Source organism: Formica exsecta, unplaced genomic scaffold, assembly GCF_003651465.1.
Source record: "Formica exsecta isolate Colony F162 unplaced genomic scaffold, ASM365146v1 scaffold235, whole genome shotgun sequence".
In the NCBI taxonomy this organism is placed as follows: domain Eukaryota; kingdom Metazoa; phylum Arthropoda; class Insecta; order Hymenoptera; family Formicidae; genus Formica; species Formica exsecta.
Genome location: NW_021849633.1, coordinates 477,302 through 488,787, shown reverse-complemented (window position 1 = coordinate 488,787; position 11,486 = coordinate 477,302). Strand labels below are relative to the sequence as shown.

At 29.0% G+C, this 11,486-nt stretch overlaps 2 protein-coding genes across 11 annotated transcripts in view; one reads left to right on the top strand and one right to left on the bottom strand.

Annotated features, from left to right (window-relative positions):
• Positions 1-2,536, top strand: part of LOC115235781 (transcription termination factor, mitochondrial) — a 3,011-nt gene extending 475 nt beyond the window's left edge. The window contains exons 2-7 of one of the 3 annotated variants that reach the window (XM_029807762.1): positions 1-147; positions 246-541; positions 794-890; positions 978-1,131; positions 1,404-1,733; positions 1,842-2,319. In XM_029807762.1, coding sequence (XP_029663622.1) covers positions 99-147; positions 246-541; positions 794-890; positions 978-1,131; positions 1,404-1,733; positions 1,842-2,220 — 1,305 coding nt within the window. In that variant the 5' untranslated portion in view covers positions 1-98 and the 3' untranslated portion in view covers positions 2,221-2,319. Of the gene's footprint in view, positions 542-793; positions 891-977; positions 1,132-1,403; positions 1,734-1,841 lie in introns of all 3 variants that reach the window. The other 2 variants (XM_029807761.1, XM_029807760.1) reach the window with 2 other exon arrangements.
• On the bottom strand, positions 2,524-9,129 carry LOC115235780 (putative ATP-dependent RNA helicase TDRD12). 8 transcript variants are annotated; one of them, XM_029807752.1, is made up of 20 exons: positions 8,538-8,686; positions 7,924-8,414; positions 7,727-7,802; positions 7,439-7,632; positions 7,032-7,318; positions 6,758-6,963; positions 6,480-6,639; positions 6,320-6,404; positions 6,026-6,190; positions 5,711-5,869; positions 5,465-5,617; positions 5,134-5,371; positions 4,883-5,026; positions 4,569-4,750; positions 4,251-4,376; positions 4,020-4,168; positions 3,776-3,949; positions 3,491-3,665; positions 3,094-3,273; positions 2,524-3,020 (listed from the first exon to the last, which is right to left on the bottom strand). In XM_029807752.1, the coding sequence occupies exons 2-20, from the start codon at positions 7,966-7,968 to the stop codon at positions 2,799-2,801; spliced, it is 3,120 nt and encodes a 1,039-aa protein (XP_029663612.1). In that variant the 5' UTR covers positions 7,969-8,414; positions 8,538-8,686; the 3' UTR covers positions 2,524-2,798. The 8 variants fall into 8 exon arrangements, with proteins under 8 accessions (XP_029663612.1, XP_029663613.1, XP_029663614.1 ...); XM_029807753.1 differs by lacking the exon at positions 8,538-8,686 and having other exon boundaries at positions 7,924-8,227; positions 8,307-8,530; XM_029807754.1 differs by lacking the exon at positions 8,538-8,686 and having other exon boundaries at positions 7,924-8,271; positions 8,396-8,526.
• Positions 9,130-11,486: the final 2,357 nt, after the last annotated feature.

Here is an 11,486-nt window from a genome sequence, read left to right as displayed (position 1 = left end):
CCTGCTGAAACGTCAGCCTCACCTGCAACTTTTGAAGCTTGCTGTGCCATCACATTTGCCAGTTAGATTTATTTCACAAAACAAATTACTGTGCAAAGATGTGGATTTATTGGGGGATCATACTTGCGAAATATCAAATTACAATGCGTATGTAATAAATTACAAGCCTATCATACGAATTATGGTGCAAACTCTTAAAGAAATATTGGACACAACAACAGCTGAGACTAACAAAATTATCGCAGACAATCCTCAACTTAAAAAGAGAACCAGAGCAAATGTTTTGAACAATTATTACAATCTCATAGACGCTGGTGTGCAGAAAAGTATTATTGTGAAGAATGCCTGGTTATTGGCACATGAAAACAATAAACTCAAAGATAAGCTCGATTGTATTAAAGTACTTAATATGAACAATGATCAACTTATACCATGGTTACGTTTGACTCAAGAGGAATTAGCAAATTTTGTATTTTATACGCAAAATGATATGGGTTCTTATACTTACAACAAGATTGAACATCTTGCTCATAGATTAGAGGTACAAATTTAATGTAATGAATATTGAATCACTGGGTATATTAGTGTGCAAATGCATTGTTAGTAAATTGCAAAAGTGGAACATATTATAAAAAATAATTTTTTCTTATAAGAAGATTTATATTTGAAATATGGAAAATCAAAAATAAAGTTTAGTTATTTATGATACAAATATTCATTATGATTCAATAATATACTATATTATGTTATATATGATTTTATATACATGTTTTAAGATAATATTTCTTTCCAGTGTAGCATAGAAAAATTATGCGAATTAACAGTACGGTATACTTTTTTATTGAAAATTCCAATTTCTTACATAGACAAAAAGTTGAATATATTACATGGTAAGGAAGTCATATAAAAAAATTGAATTGTAATAGGAAAAACGTCTATAAATATTTGAATAAACTAAATAAAATCTATTTTTACAGAATATGATGTAAATAACAAGCATATATTGAAAGATTTATGGGTACTTCGATACAGTGAAAATCATATACGTCACAGATGTGAATTGTATAAAGATACAGGAAATTTAGAGGTAAAAACATGGGCTATAAGATGTCCCCTTAGAGTTATAGCAAGGTAGGTTACCTTAATAGAATCTTTCTATTCTTACCTTTTATATTATAGCTATTTTATTCTTGAAATTAATTATTGTATATTTTATTACTGTCACTTTGTCAAAACTAGATTTAAGATATTATATTTGCCATTCTACATTCCTGTCGTTTTCTTAACTTAAATTTTATATTTTTTAAATATGAAAGAAAAAGATATTTGCACAAATTTTTTTCGACATGCACGTAAACTGAAAAGAGCAATGTAAATTATCATCGATTTCTTCATGTACACAGAGCAATTCAAAGGAATAATGTGGAACGCGGTTTAATGAGGAATCATTCGAGTGTTAGCGAATTTTTGATGAGTAAATTAATGGTCGATGAAGAAACGCTCAACCTTGCGATCACGAAATCGCCGGGTATTTTACGGGTGAACTTATCGAAATTGAATCGGCTAATTAACATATTACACCAAAATGGAATTACTAGCGATGAGATATTACGACATATACGAATTTTTTATTTCAACGTAGAAACTGTACAGAACCGAATTGAACGTTTGAAGAAAGAACGTCTTGTTCCGAGACTTGCTGTGCTGGCATTAGCTGAGCAGTCCTTTGAACGGTATGTAATAATGACATGAAAGTCATAAGAATGATAACAGAAAGCCTAGTAATATAAAGAATAATTATAAAACATATTGACTATATTTTCAAATTATTTCTTATATAGACATATAGAAAAAAGTCATCTACAACGAGAAGTATTGCAAGATCATCAAGATATTAAAGAATATTTAATCAATAAATTAAACGTCGATGAAAAACTCCTTGAAGAAGCGATTGCAAAATGGCCGACCATCCTACGGGTAAACGTACAAAAAATAAATCAATTGGTTGATTTACTACAACGGAATGGCATAATGGGTGATGAAATATTACGTCATGCACGAGTTTTTTATTTCAATACGGAAACTCTACGAAAACGGATTGAAATGTTAAAAGAAGTCGGCCTGCCACCAAAGGTCACTGTAATAACATATTCTCAAAAAGACTTGGATGAATATATAAAACATAAATTACACAAATATGAAAAATTTGAAAAATATTAGTTTGCACAAAAATCAATATTATAATAAATTTATCCTTCTAATTAACAATTATTTTTTTATAATATGTAAGTTGACATAAAAGCAGAAATATATTCCGAGATTTTAGACAGAGACGAATTTAATCAAGCGGGAAGAATGAGATAGCAAAGACCTGGTCGTCTGTGCTATGTTATTGATACAAACCTTGTATCGAAAGTTCGATATTGTGTTAATAATATAGCATACTTGCGTTTTTGTATTATCTGTATCCTACTTTTTATGTTCTGACATTGATTTTTAATAGGTAAATAAATGCTGTCTATCTTCTGTTGAGAAATTAATGATTCACTTTTATTCACATAGTTCATTAAGTACAATAGTCCCAAAAAAGTTAACAAAAGTATCAAAAGTACAAAATAAAAATATTAAAATATTAAAAGCAGAAATATATCAAAAATATTAAAAGCAGAAATATATCAAATGTATCAATTTTTTTCTTACAAGTGTATATCAAGAGGTTTAATTTTCTTAAATGTTATTATGTGGTTTTGTAAATATACAAATATAACAAATACAAATGATAGCAAAAAAGCCATACTTTATTTAGGCATTACATTAATGTCATGCCCATTGGTTTCTATCAAACCACTGTTCTTGCAAAGTTTAAACAGGTCTGGTATGTGATTTTCATTCAAAATAGCAAAATTTTTAACTAGAAGTTCCTTTTTCAAAGAAGATCCTATTATGTCAGAGTAGCCAAGCAATTTTGTTCCAATTTGGAGATCATCTAACCATATTGTATTTCCAAGATGAAGACAAACCTGTGAATAATTGATTGGAGTATTTTCTTTTTTCTATTGTATATTTCTCACTCATAATCGTGTAAAAACTTACTTTCCCAATAATATAAGACCTTTCATCGAAATTTTTTTCGAACCATTCATGAACTGCTTGATTAGTATAATAATTCCACATATATTCTTTATCATGTGGTTCTATACCAACTAAAAATATTTCAACAATATGTGTTGGAAGATTTGATAATTCCTCTGGAATATGCATTAATTTGCATACCTAAAATGTCAAAAACAATAAGTTTATAACAAAAAAAAAGCAATAAGAATATGCTTACAGACTCCCACATTTATACGTCCCATATTTAACATTAAAAATAATTATCGTAAATTATATCTGAACCTATCACACACATACATAGAGACTATAATTTTTATATTATTCATTTGAATACTTAATGCGTGATTCGATAGGCTTTATAAAATAGTGATCTTACATTAACATGTTCATGTATAATACCACTATCAATGCATCTCACATCCACAAACTTCACTTTATCTTCAGAAATATTTTTATCATTTCTAATGCGCATAATTTGTACTCGTTTAAATGTGTCGATAGATTCCTCTAGACCACAGATATCACCTACATTCGTCGAGATACATACTTTTCTGTAATAATTGTTTATATTAAGAAAATATATCATAAATAGCTCAAAAAATGTAGGATGGACACAATATAATATTTTTAAAAAATAAAAATTATTTAATGTCATATATACCTATTTTCGACATTTTGATAATATTCTTGTATTTTAAATGCAATTTTCATATACTCTGTGTCAAAAAATTTTATTTGCTTTGACTCATTCGATTGTGGCATGTGTTCAATTATTCTTGCAGAGAAATGTGTCGTATCGTGAACATACATCAGCATCAACATCACCTTATCATTTCTGTGAGAATGAGATCTTGTAATATACATTGATTATATATCGATACACTAAATAATAGAGAATTACTTACATCTGTATGTTTGTCATTGGTGCATCAATTTTAGGAAGCATATAATGCCTGAATACGCAAACGTTTTTCTCACGGCAGAAGCCAAACGATTTCACATTATCACATATAGCATACTCTTTTTTATCCTTCTCTAACGTAATTGCTATTTGCTACAATGATATTTTATAAAAAACTATATTTTTATAGAAACTCAATATTGATATTTTAACAAATAATATTTTGTTAACTTACATCACTTTTATCCAACAAGTCTGAAGATATCACAACTTTCATCCGTTGCATCATTCTTATTAAACTCGGAAATTGTAGATTATTGTTTTCATCGATAAGTATACTAAATTTACAATTTGTGGCATCCTTAAATTTATAAAAATATATTAATTGCAGAATATATACATAGATACATAGATACATATATATGTGTGTGTGTATGATAGTATATATATATTTAAATATAAATATTAAATAGTATCATAGTATGTGTGCTTAATAAACCAAGAACAGAAAAATTCTTTTTATTTTTAATTTTAGGTATATTTTAGCGATTACCTGTGTCAAATTATCTAAAAGTACAGAGAATCTATAATTGAATAGATTTTTTAATTTTAACTGTACAGAATGGTGTATCAGCCATTGAATATTAGTACAATTTAAGTCAGATAGAACTGCATCAGTACATATAAGTACTGGATATAAACCACGTACACATGCTTTCCAATTTTCTTGTAAAGCTGCAAAGTACATGCAAATTTTCAATTAAGAACAGTTTTTTAAAAACATACTAATTAAATTAATTATTAGTAAATCTAAATATAAAGATAAAATAAAATATTCTGGATGTAATCAAAATGTCACTCTTGTACCTCGTATATCAGATGATTTCATCTTTTCGTGAATTAGCAGAGTTTTTTTTGTCGAAAGTAAAAAGGCATTTAACTCTTCGGCTTCTTCGGCATTTATACATACTATCATTGTTTTCAATGTAATATAATCATCTTTTATCATATCTAATAGTTTATTAAAAAAGAATAAAAAGATAATATTTTTTTTACACTATAGGTAATCAACATTAATACAGCCAAACACATAAGTACCAATCTTATAGTTTTCTTACCTGATATTTTTTGGTTTTTATATATAGATTTCAAAATATATAGTTGTGGATGCACAGATTTAAAGATAATGGCTTCTAGGAATGATGCTATGCATATAAACGGATTATACATTGCATACAAAATAAATTTCTTCATGTCACGTGTCCATGTTGTTCCCGTAATTATTATTTGTAATAATTTATTATGTTGTGCTTCACGATTTTTGATGATGTTATGTTTCTTAAACAGTTCTCCTATCTATTAAAATTTCTTATTAGATTTTTCAAATAATGCTAATAATATAATTTAAAAAAAAAATTAATATAATTCAACTCCTTTTCTCTCTCTTACCGAATCGTAATAGTTATTTAAAATTGTATCAGCATTGTCCAAAACTAAATAACAGAGATTGTCAAATGACAGTAAATTTTTATTTTCGTTCAAGAATCGAGCTAGATATCGCGGTGTAGCTACTAGGATTTGACATCCTTTATAAATGGATGCCTGAAAAAAAGCAAAAGTGATTACTTTTCACGTATCATTTCTTGATGAAATGTTTACTAAATATTTTCTGAAAGCGTATATAAATAAATTTACCGCCACTGATATAAACGTCATGCCATTAAATGCTGGTACAGCATTTATATTGTCAAAAGAACGCAGGAATGACATGCACATTGAGTGAACACTGATTACGTCAAGAGACGAGGAGCACAGAATTAATGCTAGTGGACGAGTTGCGCTATATGATACTTCCTAAAATATTGTGATGTATCAATTTCAAAGATTATGTGGATATTATTGATAATATAAATTAATATTTCACTTATGTTGCGACTTGATAAGACAATTCAGAATGCTAAACTCTAATATTCTCAATTATTCTCTATTATAAATAAAGAAAATTGTTACATTTTGACGCATAGCTACTAGACCACAAACAGCCATTACACATCCACTAGTTTTACCACATTGCGATGATCCAATAGCTACAACATTTAAACCATTATTTATAGCTGGCCATATATATGACTGAAGCTTTCTTGGTCTCGAAGATTTGATATATTCATTCCAACCCTAAAATAAAGATATTAAAAGATTATTATATTTTATACATGTATTCTCTCTCTTAGTACATCCTCTTAATCAATTACATACCAACTATTAAATTTCACTCAAGTACATTATTATATACTTATATATTACCTCATGTATTCCTTTAGGATATCCAAGATCTCTAACATCACTTAAAATCCCACAGTTTATTGTGCTCTGTATCAAAACTTTCTCACTGATAAAAAGAAAAAATATGGTAAGAAATATAAGAAATATAAATCACTATAAATTTTGAAAAAAATATTTTTACCTTAGATATAATTCTCTAAGGGGATAATTTTTTTGTGCATGATTAACAATTTGTATTGCATTATTTCTATTTCTTCTATTATGTGAAAACTTTATATGTATAATGTGATCTTTTATATTCTCCTTAGAATGAGTATAGTTTTCAAAAAGTTGTAATAAATCTAGATAATAATTACACTATGAAACATTGTACATTACATGAATGTTATTAAATATATTTTAATGGATAAATCTTTCATATAGGAATATTATGTTACAATAATATCTCTATGTATATACCTTCTTTCATGTAAATTGCATAATAATTAATAGTTAAAGCTTCACTTAACGGTATGATATCAACATTATCAAAGGTAATATAAAATTCCCCATATTCTCTTCCATTCTTCTCATCCGTGATTAAATGGTTAAAGTATATGACTTTAGATCCATGCAACAAATCTTTGGCATATTGAATTGCTTCTTCGCTCCATTCTGGTACAACACTTTAAATAATAGCTATTTTTGAATAACGTTTTATTAAAGAAATAGTATTAAAAATGACAAAACTTACATTGCTGCAGAGTTTGAATTATTGAAATCACTTGAAACATCCTTTTTCATGCGAATTGGCAAAATATTATACACACCGATAGTTTTTGTTAAATATTCTTCAGGAATAAAGTTATATGGCACCACACAAAATTGATCCCTAGTTAATTCTATGCCAGTACCATGATCCACCAAAAGAATATAATATAATATCTCGTTTTCTTTTTTAATGTGCGTTATTAAACCTCGGCAAACAAATGATGGTAACTCCACCTCACTCGTACATTGACTACTTTGTATAAGAACTGTCTGCAAATAAATATAATAGAAAAGATTTTTTATATTAAGTATATATAATGCAATTAATTTGTGTGATATTAATTGCTATATTAATTATAATTTAAATACAATATTAGATATAAAACTTACATCACCAACTTTAGGATTTTCTACATTATGTTTCTCTTTCAAAAAATCTTCAGTTTTCATGAAACTCAACAATTTTCTTTGAATTCTATCAAGTTTGTCTGCATACTGTTTAATTTCATAAACTCTTATAATGTGTGGATTTTGTATACTCGTTACTTTAATTCCTATGACTGTAGTAGGAATAATATCTGAAACTAAATACAATATAGACTTTTAACATACAGATGGATGATTTTATTCATTGATATATTATATTGCTCTAAATTGTTAAATATCCATGAATATTACCTTCATGATTGAGAGATTCAACTACTTTTTGTACTCGATGATTCTGAAGTAAGGAACTTTGTGACGTTTCATGATCCTGTTTGAAAAATTCACAAGTGTCTTTTTATGTTTAAATCATTTCACTAATATATGATTTGTTTCTTTTTTTGTTCTATTTTTTTCTATGTTGATTGCGTGTCTGTCACACTTTATCTTACCTTTTGATTATACACAGTTGCAGATTTTTCGACAATAACAGGCATTTTTTAAGCGACTAGAATCTTTGATGTAAATGTTTAGTTTCACCTGTTCTATTTAAATTTTGATAAATGCATTTAATCGATGTCTTTGCATAAAAGCAAAGATTTGAAAAGTAAAAATTGTTGCTTGATAGTGTAAAAAGAGTTATTAAGCGTTAAAGGCTAGGTTCAAGAAGCATGCTTTTAGCACTACGTTCTGTCCTTGTTCAACTTTCGGTAAGTAATAAAGATAGAGCGATGCTGTTAGCACTGATAGCGTCTCCTAAACAAAGATGCCACTTGTGAAGGTTAGGAAATCTGTCATGCCTTTTTCCGAAAGAGGTAAAAGAAGAGAAAAATACTGTATTCTTGAAGATGGTCCAAAGAAAGGGTCCGAAAAACGTTCGCTTTCACAGTAATAATTGTTGACTAATTACAATAAGGTACGCACGTTAACCCGGATCTACAATCTACAATAGGTATAGTAAGCCTCAAGCCGTAAAAAAATTACCAATAACAATTGATTATCTCCTCATTGATATTCTCCTCAGATTTGACTGTGATTGATCAATTTCTTATGGCTTGAGACTTACTACACCTATTGTAGATCCGACCTTAAAGACTGCTCGTAAATGCTATTTTTAATTTGTTTATATTTTGATATTATATTCCTATTAAAAGAAGTTTCGAATTCTCGAACCAATCAGATCTTCCCATCTACAAATTGTGACGTGTTCATCAAGAAAGGCTTAAGAGAGAAATAGAAATTCTGAGAGAATTATTTCTCTTTCATCCAAAACAAATATCGATAATAATTATAATAATAATTATGATATATTTCAGAATAGAGTGAATCAAAATGGGAATGAAGACCTCAGAATGATGAGAGATTTCATTAATGAAAAACGCCGAATCTTAATACATAGTTAAACGAGATAACGATGTGGTAATATATATTTCAAAATATAAAATTAAAATTAGGAGAAAGGTTTCTGTTACTACTTACCTCCATAAAGCCACTCTTTTGAAAAACATCAAGAGACATGGTAGTGTTTCGCGACAAGTTGCGCGCAGCAACAGCAACGTAATATATAGATATAATTTAAGAAATTGATTGAACTACTCAGATTTTTACTTCTAGAACCAATCAACGAGTGTTGATAAGACGATAACTGACAATGAGTGCTTTCTCTGCTGAACGCAGCCAATCAAATGTGTGGTTTGCAAGTCTAAGAGATGACGGCGGCGGCACGGTGGGGATAGTGTTCGCGCTTCTCTCTGTTATCTCTACCGCTAAGTAGAGGTCAAATATGATGTTCTTTGACAGGTACTTGTGTTACTGATCCAATAAATTCCATTCTTGAATATATTGACCATTTTATTTAATTTCTTTCGCGCGCACGGTGTGCGAAATGAGACAACATTTAAAAACCAAATTATATAAAATATACGACTTGAAAATTACATTATATAATATATATAAACTGTATAAAACGAATAATTTTTATATTCAGTAAATTAATACTAATAAACTATAATTACATGTATTCTTTTGTTAATTTATTGCATACATACTGAAAACAATGTTTTGAGTAAATTCTAACTTGTAAAAAATATCTTTATTATAAAATATAAAAAGCAGAGAAAAAAGAAATATATGAGTACAGGGAAGAAGCAATGAATCTTAAATACAAATAAAAATGCATTTATTCTCGTACGAAATGAATATAAAAATTACAAGAATTATGTATATATAATACTAAATGCATTTACGGCCTACTTCGATCTACCAATCGTTTCGCTTACGGTGAAAATTTCGCGGTACTACTACAATCGCGATTTGTATTAAAGAGAGTATTGGTTAGTGTAATTATAAATAAAAATACGACGAAAGAAAGAGAGAGAGAGAGAGAAAGAGTACACGGTACGTCTGAAATATCGTCGCCTTTGTCCTGGTTTATCCTCGCAATTCTTCAATGTACGACGATAGCTTGCTTGCCAGAGATCGCCGCAGTCGCCTTTCACAAACGGATACCTGGGTTCCGAGACGCGACGAAGTTAAGAAGCTCATCGCTATCCTCGCACACGAAAGGCTTGACGTGGTGACACGCCACGTCGTGCCACTTGATACCGTCGTTGTAAAAGTTGTTCAAGATGGACAGACAAGACTCGTCGTTACCCTGTAAATAAGCGAAATTATTATAATAAATGTCAAGCTGTCTTCGGAAAAAAGGCACGAAATTGAATTGGCGAAATTGAATTTTTATTCTTAAAAAGTTGGATATATATTACATCTAATTAAAAGAAATAGTGAACTCAAGAATACATACATTGTTCAATTTTCTATCTTTTAATCAAAGTATAGTATTTTTAATTTCCGAATCACAGAACGAGATGTTTTTATTTAATTGATGGGAAATTTAATTTTCCATGTTTTAATTTTTGATTCATGAATGAAATAAATTTTATATAAAATAGACCAATCTATTTAATAAAAACTAATATATTTTCTACTTTTACACAATATCCTTAAAAAAAGTCTTTTAATATCGTAAATATATCAAATATTTAAAAAAATACATGAATTTCAATTTTTTAAAAATTCTCTATGAAATGTTGAAAGATCAAATATATACAGTTTCTACATCTAATTTACAGCAAAGTTGAGAGAGCGAGACACTGACAAAAATATATTAAAGGTCACATATGAGAGCAATAAATCCGAAGATGCCAAAGTACTTTCACTCTCTCTATCCTACAAGAATATAAATCAAAGTTTCACGAGGTCAGCGCCAAACGTGCGCTGAGAAAGTGTGTTAAAGCCGATTACCCCGCTTGGCAAAGTCACAATTATAATTCCTTCTTTATCTAAATTTATAATTTATTTAAACAATCTATTTGCAAAATAACATATGAAAGTCCTCGTTTACATATAAATTATTTGGTATTATATATGATGTAACTATCCAAATATTAAAAACATAAGAACTTTAAAGGTGAAAAAAATGTAGTACCTGTGCAGCTTCGCGGTTGTCTGGTTGTGGTTGACCGTATCCTCCGGTGTTGCTCCAGTCTCCGGAGTTACGCTGGCTTGTCGGCCCGATCTTGGCGCCAGATCCGGACCAGAACCATCCGTTAACGTTCTGGGGCTGAAGATCTGCTCGGTCGCAGCCGTTGAAGTTGCACTTACGGCCCGATGTCCAAATGTATCTCACGTTTCCTAATTAAACGACAGTATCAATGTGTAACACAAATTTAAAAGTTTATAATTTCATGCAATTAATAAGACCAAAGTGACGAAATATTTGCTAAAAAAAAATTTCAAGAAAACGCGAATTTTTTATATAAATCCATGGAAGGAAATAATTAAATTTCTTATTGTCTGAATCAACAACATGATCTAAGCTATAAATTATAACGTTGACGACTTTTCAATCTCTGTAACTCTCAATACATTGTTTATTTTCACCCGGACATCCGCATCACTTGTGACCGCAATAGAAACTTCTCTTACTAGATATAAAATTATCCAAAATATAATG